This window comes from Schistocerca nitens, chromosome 9 (genome assembly GCF_023898315.1).
Source record: "Schistocerca nitens isolate TAMUIC-IGC-003100 chromosome 9, iqSchNite1.1, whole genome shotgun sequence".
In the NCBI taxonomy this organism is placed as follows: Eukaryota; Metazoa; Arthropoda; class Insecta; order Orthoptera; family Acrididae; genus Schistocerca; species Schistocerca nitens.
In genome coordinates this window covers 245,178,160-245,195,129 of record NC_064622.1, presented here as the reverse complement: position 1 = coordinate 245,195,129, position 16,970 = coordinate 245,178,160, and the positions used below count along the sequence as shown (strand labels likewise).

The following is a 16,970-nucleotide window of genomic DNA, read 5'->3' as shown; positions in this document are numbered from 1 at the left end:
TTATCTGTTATTACTTTTATGTTGTAATTTTGTGTACTGACACTTTCCATGACATTGGAGATTTGTTCCTCAATTTGGTCCTACGGAACTTGACGTGTAAATAAATAATGATGTAGTATTTTGATGACTCTTCTTCAAACATAAACTTCCAGAATTTTAGCAGTAAACCATACTGTGATGCACACCACCTCCCATGTAGCATCTGCCACAGGAATTGGATTACTATCTCCATGATGCTTTCCTACATAGCAAATGAGCCAGTGATATCCTTCATTCCCTCTGTCAAGCCTACATGATAAGGGTCCCAGACACAGGAGCAACAGTCCAGTACAGTTTGAACAAGGATTCTCGTTTGTGGATGATCTGGTAGTTTCTGAAGATTTTTCTAATGAAGCCCAGTCTAGCATCTGCCCGTTCTTATGATTAGGTGTATGTGTTCTTTCCACTTTAAATCTCTGTGTACACATATTCCCCATTATTTTATTTATGGGACAGGTTCCAGCGACTGTTCAACAGTAGTGAATCAAGCAACAGTAACACTTTCTGTCTGTTTATGCACAGCGTGCTGTAATTGTTCATGTTGAGAGTCAGTTTGCAGTTCTTGCACCAAGTGCCCATCATCTGGAGTTCTTCCTTCATTTTGCTGTGATTTTCTATTATTGTGACTTTCCTGTTTACAACATCATGCTTGAACAGACTTGCGGAGTTTTCAATGTCATCCACTAGATCATTTATATTTATTGTGTATGGTAGTGGTTTTGTAATACTAGGGCCTGCCCAAAGGTAGTTTTCTGTCTCAAGACTTATCTCTATGAAAAATAACATGCTGTGCTTTATTATTCGCCAGAAACTCTTCAAGCCCATCACAGAACTGGTTTGAAATTCCGTATGCTTGTATTTTTTCATCGTTGTGACAATCCATGACTGTGTTGAACACTTCAACCATTTTATATACTTGGAACAAACCACCATGTGTCTCCTAGCTCACTCCGTGTGTCTACAAGACTCGGAAAGTAATAGGTACTGACACTCAGGTGGATATCACGTTCAGGTATTTACTGCCTTCTGAGTCTTGTAGACATTCAGAATGTTGAAAAAAGCATATTTTTGCAGTCAGTTGTACAATTTCATTTATTGTCTACCGGTTTCAATTGTTACAATCATCTTCAAGTAAAGAACTGTAAGAGAAAAAACTAACTAAAAATATACACGAGGATAATAGCAAATGAAGGAATTAAAAAAAGGTGATTTTTTATAACACAGTACTTACACATTGTACATCAGTTGATCAATACTACATTTTTGTCATACATAAGTTGGGAGCGGAAAATGTAGCACCTATTTTTAGCAAAATTTGCGTATATTTTTGCAAATTTCACATGCATTTTTGTTGAAATTTGCAATACACTGAAGAGCCAAAGAAACTGGTACACCTGCCTAATATTGCGTAGGGCCCTGAGAGGAAGCAGAAGTGCTGTGACATGACGTGACGTGTACTCGACTAATGTCTGAAGTAGTGCTGGAGGGAATTGACACCAAGAATCCTGCAGGGCTGTCCATACATCGGTAAGAGTGCGAGGGGGTGGAGATCTCCTGAACGGCACATTATAGGGCATCCCAGATATGCTCAGTAATGTTCATGTCTGGGGAGTTTGGTGGCCAGCGAAAGTGTTTAAACTCAGAAGAGTGTTCCTGGAGCCACGCTCCAGCAATTGTGGACGTGTGAGGTGTCGCATTGTCCTGCTGGAATTGCTCAAGTCTGTCGGAATGCACAATGGACATCAGTGGATGCAGGTGATCAGACAGGATGCTTAAGCTGGTATTACACCATCAAATTTCTTTGACAAAGATTTGATCAAAGATATATGATTTGTTTGACAAAGATATTTGACGTGGCACTAAAAAGGGGTATTACACTGTCATCGTATTTTTCGTCAAATTCAAGATGGCTGACAACAGCAACTTGTTACTATGGGCAGCAGTTGCATATACAGGGTGTATACAGCCCGGGAGATCCGGGAAAAACCCGGGAATTTTTTCATCCGGGAAAAACCCGGGAATTTTTTCATCCGGGAAAAAACCGGGAATTTTTTAGAATTCCGGGATTTTTCATTGTTTTAGATTTCAGTTAAAGTTTTGTAGGTTTTGACGTGTAAGATCTGATACGCTGCCAAAGAACTTTAGTCCACTACTGCTGAATAATACTGCAGCAGTGAAACATAAATCAGAGAATAACACCAAAATAAAAGTTTAGTTGTATAGAAATGGGTAATTTACACAATGCACAGACCAGTTTGCCGACACCGAAAAGTGTCAAAGGCTTTAGGTCGAAGATTATGCAGTATGTCCGTAACAACTAATGTGCATTCGATGTGCATCACGTCACAATTGTTTACATTTCTAACAGATCACCAGAAAATACTATGAATAGTGGCTTGAGATGCGTTACTTACAAAGTAAATTTCCACGCAAGATGATTTATGTTACGTGTGAGAATGTGCAGATAGTGCAGTGAATTTCTTAAATCACAGGGCGTTATAACTCTCATTTAAAACGTAACACTTTGAGGATCAGCCACTTGCAAAATGTCGGGCCCAGAAGATAAGTCATTTATGCCACTATTTAAAATTTTACCGGCACATTTGTACTTGATATGACTTAACGTGTAACACACACTAAAAAAAACCGAGCTTCAAGTTAGTTTTCATATTTAATGTTGTTCTTTCATAGATAAAAAATTATGCAATCTATGGCAAAAAGTGTAATTGACCTTCAAAAAAATGTGCATAATGTGTTACTGAGCAATGTCACAAGTCTCTTCATGCCAGAACACCTCGACTTTTCTACGCAACTGATAATCATTTTGGCACGATTTTAATTGCCAAATTAGAGCCTGTTAGTAGGCCTACGGACTTCCTATCATTTTAGGGCTAATAACAGTGGATGCCAATAGACGATGCAATTCTCGTTCGTACATACACATCTACTTACAAGCTAACCGGTGTAGAAACGCACTTTGCTGATTTGAGCGAGCTCGGCCTACCTTCGTAACTTACGTGCCGCGGCCTGTCTTTCTCGTAGGCCTCGTGCTCTGAATAACTGCCGTCATTCGCTAGCGAGATCATGTGACATGAGCTATGACTGGCTGACAAAAGTGCATCGCTCAACACAATCTCTATTTTAGAGCTTCGGAAGCTACCGTGCTGTAATTTGTGGAATTTGTGTATATACTTTCGCAATACGAAAATAAACTTTGTGCATATCGTCTCGCATCAAACAACTTTCCAAACGCAATGTTTTTCCTGGATTTCGTTTCCTAAAGTGCTGGGGCGTCCTCCGCTGGTATAAGACCTTTACAATTCAAAGGACTGATAGGTTTTACAGCTTCGAGGGAAAGCATATTGTTACTTAACACGGATGTATTTTCACCCGCTTTATACGTAATTTCATCCAGGAGAAATTGTGTTTTTAACCGGGAAATCCGGGAATTTTTTTTTTTTTTTTTTTGTCCACGTAGACACCCTGATATACCACAATTGCACTGTGTGTGCATTTGGAAGAGAAGCGGGGGGAAAAAAAGAAATGTACTTGGGTGAAGCCATGGGTTTTATGATGAGACGATAAAATCATTCAACAGAATTTGTTATGTGAGCTTCTAGTGCAGAACATAAAGCTGTACATAAATTACTTAAAAGTGGACGACATTTCACTATTTGCTCAGTGAAGTGTCTCGTCATATCACAAAGCACAATGCAACTCCAAGAACTGCTATATCTGTAGAAGATTGGCTCACAGTAACACTCCGATTTCTTGTTTCCACAAGAGAGTTACTCTAGCTTACAGTACAGCACTCGAATATCACAGTGCACATCAACTAAAATAATACCTGAAATGTGTGAGGCAATTAATAAAGCACTAAAGGACCAGTATCTGAAAGTAAATAAATGTTCAGTGCACTTTATATGCATTAAGAACTATTTTTGTAGATCAAAGTAATAATTACATTTTGTGCCCCACAACTACAAAATTAAAAGAAATGTATGAAGCTGATAAGGCGCTTTACAATATGAGGCATTCTGAGTACATAAATAGATTAAGAAGACTGGAGAGCTCCGTATATATGGCTGTATCTTACGACTAATGACCTCTGTAATTTTTTTGTAGCTCTCCGGTCTTCGTAATCTATTTTGTACTCAGGGTGCCTCATGTTGTAAAGAGCCTCATCAGCTTCATATATATTTCTATTAATTTTGTAGTTGACAGCACACACGAATTAAACTTTGCAGCCGTGTTTACAAACACACTACTGGTGACAGACTGCTGCAGCGAAACTAGCTCTCCAAATGGTAACATTCCACTTTGCAGTGAATAGAAGACAAGCGACTTTTATGACAAGTTACTTTTACGATCAAATCTACAGTGAGGCCCTAGATTTGATCATATTTATTTGACGACAGGCGAGATTTGACATACCAACTTTGACAAAGAAATATGATAGTGTAATACCGGCCTCACGTGCGTGTCACCTATTAGTCATATCTAGATGTATCAGGGGCCTCGTATCACTTCTTGAACAGTCCCCTGCTGACATGCAGGGACCACGGATTCATGAGGTTTTCTCCATACCCGTACAAGTCCATCCACTCAATACAATTTGAGACCAGACTCGTCTGACCGGGCAACACGGTTCCAGTCATCAACAGTCCAGTGTCGGTGTTGACATGCCCAGGCAAGGCGTAAAGCTTCGTGTCGTGCAGTCATCAAGGGTATATGAGTAGGCCTTTGGCTCCGAAAGCCTGTATGGATGATGTTTCGCTGAATGGTTCGCACACTGACACTTGTTAATGGCTCAGCATTGAAATCTGCAGCAGTTTGCAGAAGGGTTGCACTTTCGTCATATTGAATGATTCACATCAGTTGTCATCGGTCCTGTTGTTGAAGGATCTTTTTCCAGCCACAACAGGGTTGGAGACTTGATGTTTTACTGGATTCCTGATATTCATGATATACTCGTGAAATAAAATGGTCGTACAGGAACATTCCCTCTTCATCGCTAGCTCGGAGATGATGTGTCCTTTCACTCGTGTTCCGACTATAACACCACATTCAAACTCACTTAAATCTTGATAACCTGCCATTGTAACAGCAAATACCAATCTAACAACTGCGCCAGACACTTATTGTTGTATATAGGTGTTGCTGACTGCAGCACCTTATCTGCCTGTTTACATGTCTCTGTATTTGAATACATTCACCTTTACCAGTTTCTTTGTTGCTTCAGTTTTTTTTTCTTTTTTTTCTGTAAATTATCACATGCTCAAATTTAAAAGGTTGTCATGCTGAAGATAGACAAAGCCTTCGTTCTTTGAAACTGAGAGTTAAAAAAAATTGCTGATAGGGAACTTTTTGACTATAATGTTTGCTTTAGTAAAAACTTTTAACACCTTTTTCTTTCAAATTGGCCTTTGTTCTCTTTGTGTGGCTGCTTTCAAAAATAATTGTTCTGTTGAAAAGCAGCACATTTACCTGCCAGTTGAAATATGCTCGCTATTTTTATATACTTGAATTTATCATATTTCGTGACAGTACTAACTTTTCCGTGAAATGTTTATAAGGTGATATTCGATTTTTCTGTGTTGGCTTCAGTCGTCTAGTGAAAGTATGATTCCATAATGCTGTTTCGTCGGCTGCGGAAATGTCCTGGTTCAATGCGTTTGCCTCATTTTTGGTGCTTCAAATACCATTTCTCCGAAAGTGATTCCTTCTTGATGTTTATATAAAAAAAAATATAACAACTCATTTTTTGTGGTCACTTGCAAATTATTATAATGGGGACCTGCACATTGTTCCACCGACACACACCGAGAGTTCACTGCTACGGTCAAAGACCACTCCAGCGTCAAAGACATTACACACAACACACAAGCTTCCACTTACAACCAGTCTCTTTGATATTCTTCGTCACATGTACTAATATTAATCAATATGCTGTCACTCGAACACATGAGCAAATTAGCATAAAATAAGGCAAATTACAATTAAAAAAAAAATATTCTGACAAAAATGTAAGAAAACATTTACAACCTCCCTCATTAGATTTGGTATCGACAAATCTGGTAGAAAATAACACATCTCCCAGATCCATTACACAGTGAACTGAATGCGTCTCTAATTTACAGTGTTTCTGGTCATCATTTGACTTTTCCCACCCAATTCAGTGATTACATAATCTCCATGGTCTCTCGTAGCCGTATGATCCATACTTGACAATGCTGCAGATAGAACTAAGAAGGCACATAGTGTAGAAGTAGAACCAAACATTTGTTTACAGTGGGGGAAATTTTTTGGCACAGTCAAAAAAATGCATTATTATCCAGACCACACATCAATCACAATGGTCAACAATTAATAGATGTATCATAGCAAAATCATTGTGTGCAGTGGCAAGAACTAGCACATCTGCTTCAGGGCTTCATCTAGGTCATCGGACAAGGACAGTAAGCCTTGGCGGAAATTGCTGTCCTTGTCCAATGACATAGATGAAGCCCTGAAGCAGATGTGCTAGTTTTTGCCACTGCACACAATGATTTTGCTATGATACATCTATTAATTGTTGACCATTGTGATTGATGTGTGGTCTGGATAATAATGTAATCTTTTTTAAATAAAAAAACAGTTTGTTATAAACGGGAAAGCGCTGGTGAGACACAATAAAAAACACAAACACAAATTTCATGCTTTCGCAACCCAAGGTTGCTTCATCAGGAAAGAGGGAAGGAGAGGGAAAGACGAAAGGATGTGGGTTTTAAGGGAGAGGGTAAGGAGTCATTCCAATCCAGGGAGCGGAAAGACTTACCTTGGGGGGTAAAAAGGGACAGGTATACACTCACGCGCGCACACACACACACACACACACACACACACACACACACACACACACACACACACACACACCTGCCTATAACAGGCACAAGCAGACATGTGTAAAGGCAAAGAGTTTGGGTAGAGATGTCATTCGAGGCGAAAGTACAGAGGTAAAGATGTTGTTGAATGACAGGTGATGTACGAGGGGCGGCAACTTGAAATTAGCGGAGGTTGAGGCCTGGTTGGTAACAGAAAGAGAGAATATATTTAAGGGCAAGTTCCCATCTCCGGAGTTCTGATAGGTTGGTGTCAATGGGAAGTATCCAGATAACCCGGACATTGTAACACTGTGCCGTGCACCAAGGCATGTTTAGCCACAGGGTGATCCTCATTACCAACAAACACTGTCTGCCTGTGTCCGTTCATCCGAATGGACAGTTTGTTGCTGGTCATTCCCACATAGAAGGTTTCACGGTGTATGCATGTCAGTTGGTAAATCACGTGGGTGCTTTCACACGTGGCTCTGCCTTTGATTGTGTACACCTTCTGGGTTACAGGACTGGAGTAGGTGGTGGTGGGAGGGTGCATGGGACAGGTTTTACACCGGGGACGGTTGCAAGGGTAGGAGCCAGAGGGTAGGGAAGGTGGTTTGGGGATTTGATAGGGATGAACCAAGAGGTTACGAAGGTTAAGTGGACGGCGGAAAGACACTCTTGGTGGAGTGGGGAGGATTTCATGAAGGATGGATCTCATTTCAGGGCAGGATTTGAGGAAGTCATATCCCTGCTGGAGAGCCACATTCAGAGTCTGATCCAGTCCCGGAAAGTATCCTGTCACAAGTGGGGCACTTTTGTGGTTCTTCTGTGGGAGGTTCTGGGTTTGAGGGGATGAGGAAGTGGCTCTGGTTATTTATTATAGATTCTGTTTTCCAATCACTACAGCATAGAGTTTGGACACTACAGGCGATAGTGGCAGATAGTCGCAAGCTTAAACAAGCTAGAATTTTGGTCGCCAGAAGAGGAGAGGAAGCAGTGCGGGGAAACAAGCCCCACCTCCCTCCAGCAGGGTAGCAACCTACAACAGAACTGACACATTGTCACAGGTATCGCCGATCTCTTTTACATCTACATAGATACTTCTCAAGCAACTATATGGCGCTAGGCGGAGGGTACCATGCTGAACTACTAGTCATTTCCTTTCCTGTTCTACTGACAAACAGAACAAAGGAAAAACGGCTGTCTGTTTGGCTCCTTATGAGCCCTAATTACTCGTATCTTATCTTGATAGTCCTTAATGCGCAGTGTATGTTGGCTGCAGTAGAATCATTCAGCAGTCAGCTTCAAATGCCGGTTCTCTAAATTTTCTCAATTAAAAAGAACGTCACCTTCCCTCCAGGGATTCCCCTTTGAGTTCCTAAAGCATCTGCAGAACACTTCTGTGTTGCTCAAACTTACCAGTAGCAGCCCGTCTCTGAATTGCTTCAATGTCTTCTTTCAACCTGACCATGTATGGATTCCAAACACACGAGCAGTTCTCAGAATAGGTTGCACCAGTGTCCTATATATGGTCTCCTTAACAGGTAAACAACTCTTTCCTAAAATGCTCCAATTAAATTGAAGTCAACCATTCGCTTTCCCTACCACATATCTTATGCTCATTCTATCTCGTATCACTTTGCAGGGCTACGCCCAGATTACGACTCGACTGGATCAAGCAGAACATTACAGGTTTAGGGCTGCCTGCCCTTCATCACACCAACTGGAAATTTTGTTGAAGTCTTCTTGTATCTTCCTACAGTCACTCCACTTTGACACCTTACCTTACACCATGGCATCATCAGTAAACAACCGCAGGTTGCTGCCCGCCCTGTCCACCAATCATTTATGTTTATAGAGAACAACAGTGGTCCTATCAACACTTCCCTTGGGCACTCTTGACGATACGCTTGCCTCCGATGAACACTTGCTGTCAAGGACAATATACTGGGTTCTGTTGCGTAAGAAGTCTTCAAGCCACTCACGTGTCTGTGGACTTGGTCCATATGCTTATACCTTCATTAACAGCCTGCAGTGGAGCACTGTGTCATGCTTTATGGAAATCTAGAAATGTGGAATCTGCCTGTTGCCCTTCATCAGTAGTTTGCAGTGCACCGTGTAAGAAAAGGGCAAGCTGTTTTTTATAAGTAATGGCTTCTAAAACCATGCCAATCCATGGACATAAGCTTCTCAGTCTCAAGGAAGTTTATTATATTCAAACTGATCCTACATTCAAAGACTCTGCATCAAACAGAAGTTATGGATATTGGTCTATAATTTTGCAAGTCTGTTCTTTTGCCCTTCTTATATACTGGAGTCACCTATGCCTTTTTCCAGTTGCTCGGGACTTTGTGCTGGGTGAGAGATTCACGATAAATGCAAGTGTGGTAACGAACCAGTGCCTTGGAGTACTCTTTGTAAAATTGAACTGGGATTCCATCTGGACCTGGTCATTTGTTTGCTTTCAAATCTTTCAGTTGCTTCTCTACACTAGGAGTGTATTACTACACTCCTGGAAATGGAAAAAAGAACACATTGACACCGGTGTGTCAGACCCACCATACTTGCTCCGGACACTGCGAGAGGGCTGTACAAGCAATGATCACACGCACGGCACAGCGGAAACACCAGGAACCACGGTGTTGGCCGTCGAATGGCGCTAGCTGCGCAGCATTTGTGCACCGCCGCCGTCAGTGTCAGCCAGTTTGCCGTGGCATACGGAGCTCCATCGCAGTCTTTAACACTGGTAGCATGCCGCGACAGCGTGGACGTGAACCGTATGTGCAGTTGACGGACTTTGAGCGAGGGCGTATAGTGGGCATGCGGGAGGCCGGGTGGACGTACCGCCGAATTGCTCAACACGTGGGGCGTGAGGTCTCCACAGTACATCGATGTTGTCGCCAGTGGTCGGCGGAAGGTGCACGTGCCCGTCGACCTGGGACCGGACCGCAGCGACGCACGGATGCACGCCAAGACCGTAGGATCCTACGCAGTGCCATAGGGGACCGCACCGCGACTTCCCAGCAAATTAGGGACACTGTTGCTCCTGGGGTATCGGCGAGGACCATTCGCAACCGTCTCCATGAAGCTGGGCTACGGTCCCGCACACCGTTAGGCCGTCTTCCGCTCACGCCCCAACATCGTGCAGCCCGCCTCCAGTGGTGTCGCGACAGGCGTGAATGGAGGGACGAATGGAGACGTGTCGTCTTCAGCGATGAGAGTCGCTTCTGCCTTGGTGCCAATGATGGTCGTATGCGTGTTTGGCGCCGTGCAGGTGAGCGCCACAATCAGGACTGCATACGACCGAGGCACACAGGGCCAACACCCGGCATCATGGTGTGGGGAGCGATCTCCTACACTTGCCGTACACCACTGGTGATCGTCAAGGGGACACTGAATAGTGCACGGTACATCCAAACCGTCATCGAACCCATCGTTCTACCATTCCTAGACCGGCAAGGGAACTTGCTGTTCCAACAGGACAATGCACGTCCGCATGTATCCCGTGCCACCCAACGTGCTCTAGAAGGTGTAAGTCAACTACCCTGGCCAGCAAGATCTCCGGATCTGTCCCCCATTGAGCATGTTTGGGACTGGATGAAGCGTCGTCTCACGCGGTCTGCACGTCCAGCACGAACGCTGGTCCAACTGAGGCGCCAGGTGGAAATGGCATGGCAAGCCGTTCCACAGGACTACATCCAGCATCTCTACAATCGTCTCCATGGGAGAATAGCAGCCTGCATTGCTGCGAAAGGTGGATATACACTGTACTAGTGCCGACATTGTGCATGCTCTGTTGCCTGTGTCTATGTGCCTGTGGTTCTGTCAGTGTGATCATGTGATGTATCTGACCCCAGGAATGTGTCAATAAAGTTTCCCCTTCCTGGGACAATGAATTCACGGTGTTCTTATTTCAATTTCCAGGAGTGTATGTTGTTCTTATGAGAGCAGGGTTGCCACAAGTTCAAGAAATCAGGAAATTTCAAATGTGACGGGGAAATTTGGGGTAGGAAAAACACACTGGAAAAATCTCGTTTTTGCCTCAGTAGGTGAAATGTTTTGTTTACTGAGATTTCATAATCATTGTAGACTGGGTGCAGCTGAGTACGTGCACTGCTTCCCTACTCCCCCATTCTTAATGCTTCTTCCCTTCCTACCACTGCCTCAGTTAGCAGTCAATGCTGCCACCACTTCTTGCTGCTAGCCTAGCAGCTGCCAACGAGAGGCAGGGAGGTGTGAGGAGTGGTTTGTTTGTATCGGATTCTCAGAAACTGTTGATACAGTGGCCAGAGATGGTGGTCATGTGTGCATGAGTTGTGAAAGTGTGGCTGCACGCATTTTCTGACAAAGGCTGTGATTGAAAATTTAGTTATGAGAGTGTGATTGCTTTTCCTACGTGCCTATCTGCGGCTTAGAAGTCACCTTCACGGTGAGTTGTTACCAGTCCTCAATAGTATTGATTCTCAGAGTATTCGCACAAGTTACCTGTTGCTGGATTGATCCCTGCAGTCTTACTTCATCAACATGGTGTCTGTGACACGTGAATAGCTGGTCACATAATTGGTCTCCATGACAGGCCATTTCTGCGGGTATCTCCAATGGATCGGGCCTGCTGATCTGAAGCCCATTGTTTCCCACTAATGTGCAGGCCCAGCCCATCGGATCTAGTCTCACCAGTATGCCTGCAGGCCGGGTCTGTCTGTGTGTGACATAATGCAGCAGATTTTCATGGTTTATCAATGGACCCAGGACTGCAGTGCTCCTCGGCAGGCCAGAGGCCATGGGCGATGGATTTCATGAATTGTGACTTTCTCACTGCAAGTACATTTTACAGTGCGGCATTTTATAGACATTTTATTTATTCTAGTTCATTTTGGCACTTTTGAAAATAGTGCATATATTAGGAAGAAGAAGAAAATGGTGGCAATCGTTGGCAGTTTGTACACTGTTCACTCGTATATTTCTCGAAAGGCAAATCACACAATACCTGTAAAATGAAATGATTGTGTGGCATTGATGGCCAGGAGGCCCTATCCGGAGAAGTTCGGCAGCCGGGTTGCAAGTCTTTGGTCAGATGACACCACATTGGGCAGCTTGTGTGTTGGTGACCATGAAATGATGATGAGGACAACACAACACCCAGTCCACAAGTGGAGAAAATCTCCAACTCGGCGGGGAATCGAACCCGGGCCCACTACATGGTAGGCAGAGATGTTACCATTCAGCTAAGCAGGTGAACACACAATGCCTCTGAAATAATAGACATAAGACAGTGGATAAAAACTGACAGTAACAAACATAGTAGAACTAACATTTTATTGGGGGTCACCTATAGTGCTGGTTTACACAATTCTTTCCTGCCTTATACACTTCTTTCAAGAGGCCTACTTTTTCTGATGTTATTTCTGAACTCAGTGAAGGTATTTTAAATCTGTCTTGCAACTCCAAGGAAATATTTTTGTCACCGATTGAAATAAAATAACATCAGTGGTCTGGTCTTAATGAAACACACATACCATTTGGCTTGCTTTCTCCATCTAAAAAACAGTTAATTACAAAAAATTTACATTTTTTTTTTCAACTTATGTCTTTACTCAACCTTGACCTCTCAAAATTTTTATGCTGAAACTTGTCTGGAAATTAATGAAATATCAGGGAATTTCACTTGGAGGAACTTATGGCAACCTTGGAAAGTCTGTCCGATGATCAAATAGCAATATGTTTGTACTATTCTCTTGTGTGAATGAGTTCTTGAACATGAATTTTAAAACTTTGGCTTTTGTTTAGTGGCAAGCATGCATATTAGTCTGTTTTTAGAGGAAGTTCATTTTAACTATACGATCAGTTTGGGTTTCACCATTGTCATTGTATTATGTATAGTTCAGATGATTTAGATTAATCACTTATATCTATAATTATCTTAGTCTGCAGTAAATGTCCCTTCTTACCGACCTTTGAACACATAGCATACTATATTCAGGGGCCCAGGAACCGAGAGTTGGTGGTTTGCAGAAATGTCATGCTTGGTGTACATGGTTTAATCATAACTGCTGAAAATTTGAAAATTGACTATATTTATGGGATGCTTATTGTAACACACTCTTTAAGATATCTGTCCAGATATCTGTGTTGTCATCATTGTTGTTTTAAATCTGAAGATTCCCACTGTGGTCTGTCACAAGCAAATCTCTTCATCTCTGCACAGCTGCTACAACGTACATCAATTGGAAACTGTTATAGTCGAGCTTTGGCCTCCCTCAACAATTGTTACTCCCAGCACCCACACCATACACAGTGCATGTGTGCGTGCGTGTCACAAGCCGCAAGATGTGCCCTATCAACTGATCTTTGTTTTGGTTGATTTGAGCCATAATGTTTCTCTCCAATTTGATTGAGTGTTCTTCATTAGTAATTCGATCTACCCATATAGTCTGCAGCATTCGTCTATAACACTACATTCCAGAATTTTCTGTTCGTGAAGATACGAGTAAGTCATAAGAAAATTGTACTTTTTAATAAGAAGTTAGAATTGATGAACTTCAACCAGTAAAGCTGTCTTCAGATAGTTAATTTCATGAATCTTGTGTATAAATTCAAGTAACACTCAAAGGGAACCTCAGAAGATCACTAGCATATAATTTATTAGAATGTAATGTGAAATTGTGATAGATATTATTTCAGTGCTACAATGACCTCTATCAATAATGTTTTTATTTTCAGCCGTATGCGAAGGTTAGCAAATACAACTCCAGGATGGTGATTTGCCACATTTGCCGACCTCATTCGAATTGCCAACGAAAACTTCCAACAAAATATCAGCTCATCACTGTGAGGCATAAAAATGTTTCATCAGAAACTGTAAGAAAATTACAAAATATGTTTTCACATGTGGTGAAAAGTATGCTTTTATTTAATATGCCAGTGGCAGAGTGTGATTTAATGTTAACTTGAAAAGTACAGCAAATAGCTTTTGTATAATGAACTGTGTATGTGGTTTACAGTGCAATCTTACTACACATTTTAAACTTGCATTGCACCAAATCTGTTAGTTCTGGGATAATCATATAAGTCAATGGGCTTTGTACATATTACAGTGCTCCATATTACAATGCTTTTGTGTAAACAATTTGATTGCGTAAATTAAGCAAAACAGTGTCTTGATATAACTCGTAACTGACATACAATTATGTGTAATAAAGTAATGAGAATCTTTTGTAAAATAGTTATTTAATATTTTCATTTATTGTTTTTAACGAAAAATTTGGCATTGCCAGGATGGCTGTCTAACCATGTTATGTTCAGTAACAAACAAGATGTGATTGCAGAACACCAACACAAAGGTTATACAGATGCATAATAATTGGTTACTGTTTTGAACTCCATTTCATTAAATTTCCAGCTGCTGAAAAGATACAAGTTCAGTAATTTTATGTTTAAATATCTTCACCAACAGTTCAACTGTCACTAGTAACTTTTTTTTCCTGTAAAAGTTATGATCTCAAAATAAGAAAATTAATCTGGATCAAAAGCATAATTCCAGACGCATATTTCACCTACCTTTAGTACTAGTCTGTTATTCTATGTCTTTGTGATATAGGCTATGCTGTTACACTGAAAAATAATCCAAATCGGATATAAATTGGCAACAGTAAAAACTTTTCACTCCAGATACATATGAACTAGAAGTATTCTGTCTCCACATTCGCAAAAATGGTGTCATCATGGAGGATACATTAGAATAACAGAATTTCAATGAAGTGCATAAATTGCTAACATGCAAATGTTCAAAAGCAGACTTGAGTGCTAGAGTGCCTTGTGTGGTGCATACAAATAGAGCTACTATATAGTTTGATTAGGAGTGTGTATTTAATTGTGAGGGACAAGTTATCTGACTGGCATTAGAATGCCAAATCTAAATGTTCTTAATGCCGTAATTTGAGAGTTGCTAGCATGTTTTGTGATTCACACAGTGGCCGGAGTGTCATCAGTTGTGCGTGTGTGCAAATTTGTTAATAAGACTGCTCAGTCTTTGCACTGCAACTGCAATAGCTTATTACAGATACATGTTCTCTATGATAATCAGTAGAACTTGTATGTGATTTTTACAGTTTAGTGTTTGCCTGTTTAATTTTCCTTCCCATTTTAACTCAGCTATTTCATTGTGTAGGTGTACCTCTCCATTACACAAACTGAGATCTTTGCCACTCACCAAAGACAGTTGATGCTGTACCATTGGAACCTCTCATGTCATAACGTATAATTTCAAGTTGTTTTTCTTATGTAGTTACTACAGGGTTGAGTGAAGATACACTCTAGATTATTAGTTTACCAAATACCATTGTTGTGCAGTTGTTTTCGTGAGTGCTTTTGTTTGTAAAATTCCATGTAAGCATAAAACAATTCAGTTGGAGTACCAGAACAGTTGTCTAGGTTCTAAAATTTCCATTTCAGTAAACAGTTTACTATTACATAAACAGAATGGTAGCCTTATTGTCATGGATTCCAAAGATAAGCCAAAAATTTACAATTATTTAGAAAATATTGATTTAACAGACTAACTTGGCTGGATGCATTTGTGAATGTAAACTTGATCATAAACAGCTGATAAAAAGATCTTAGGTTTCTAGCTGTTGCCAACAGCTCCACAAGCAGACAGCATTTTTTATGCAGGAGTAATTCACTGAAATGGACATTTTATAAACAGGAAATATGTTATAGACCTGCCACTCAGGTGGAAACCTGAGACATTGTCATCAAAAAATTGTATTTCTCTGCTAATGATTAAATGTTTAGCTCCTGCGTCATAAATGTGACATCATTCAAAAAACTTAATGCATTGGTCTCTGGATAACTTTCTTGTTTAGATACCTGTGGTGAATATCGGTGAGACCATTCACATTTTTCTTTTTAAAGTTTAGTCGAGGGTCCAACACACTTTAACATGGTGATACTAATAGTTACTGTTACAGTAGTATTGCATTATTTCAGATCCTCTCTTTATTTATACTTTACATACTTTTGTTGTGAAATGTAAAAGGCTAATTATGAGAGCCTTATTATTAATGTTGCTTGCATTACTAATGGATTCTTTTCCAGAGTGCAATAATCCTTGTGTTTTTGGAATTAACTGGAAAATGTTGTGTATGATGCTTGACACACAAGGACGCTTTGAAGCTAATTTTTGTATTTACCAGAGTATAAGGACCCCCCCCCCCCACCTCCTCTTTTTCTAAGGCTGCTCGAGAAAAAAAAAATTTTTTAACGTATTCTGACTAATCTGAATTACAAACTGTTTTATTGATATAAAACATCTGTCTAAAAAGTTAATGTTACACTACTTCTAAACTTATGCCATTTTTTGATTGTACACATTTTGATAATATAAGAAGAAAAAAAACAAAAAGAAATGGTGTATATTAATTTACGGACCATTTTCGTACCTAACATTTTTGCTTACTAGCCTTTTTTGTCTGTGGTATCACTATTTTTATTGCCATCCTAATAGTCATTGCGCAATTCAGACTACAAGCAGATTCAGGCAAACTTCAGTTCAAATGTTGTAGATGTTCATAAAAAGCCAAAGCACAGGAGATGGGTTCCATGACTGGCAGCATGACAAAATTAGCTGCCCGCTCATTCACCAGCTCCCCATCCCCACACCCAGTCATCATAGTTCTCAGCCAAGCTGACGTCACTCTTCCCCTCCCCAACCCATGTGTAGTGCTTTCTGTGAGGAACTGTGAAACACGGACTGCAATATCTTCGGAGCTACAAGTCATGTGTATAAACAGTAACTAATACATAAGTAAAAGAGTACAGTATTATTCAGCCCAACTCTTCAACTTCTGCTCGTCTTGAGATATACTGGCATCTGTAGGTACTATCTCCATGACAAGTCTTGCTTCTGTAATTTATTCTCGTGATAACAGTAATTGCAGTCAGTTTAGAATGATTTATTTCGTTTGTTTGGCATTTCACTGTGAATTAATTTTCCCTCTTGCTTCATCCGAATGTCACCATGTTCTAAAGCTGATTAAAAAGCTGGTTACATTTTTACCTGGTATTCTACTA

General features: G+C 40.8%; 1 protein-coding gene across 1 annotated transcript in view; it reads left to right on the top strand.

Annotated features, from left to right (window-relative positions):
- LOC126203621 (SWI/SNF-related matrix-associated actin-dependent regulator of chromatin subfamily B member 1) overlaps positions 1-16,112 on the top strand; it is a 148,386-nt gene extending 132,274 nt beyond the window's left edge. The window contains exon 9 of the mRNA XM_049937991.1: positions 13,620-16,112. Within this exon, the coding sequence (XP_049793948.1) occupies positions 13,620-13,659 (40 nt within the window). The 3' untranslated portion in view covers positions 13,660-16,112. The remainder of the gene's footprint in view (positions 1-13,619) is intronic.
- Positions 16,113-16,970: the final 858 nt, after the last annotated feature.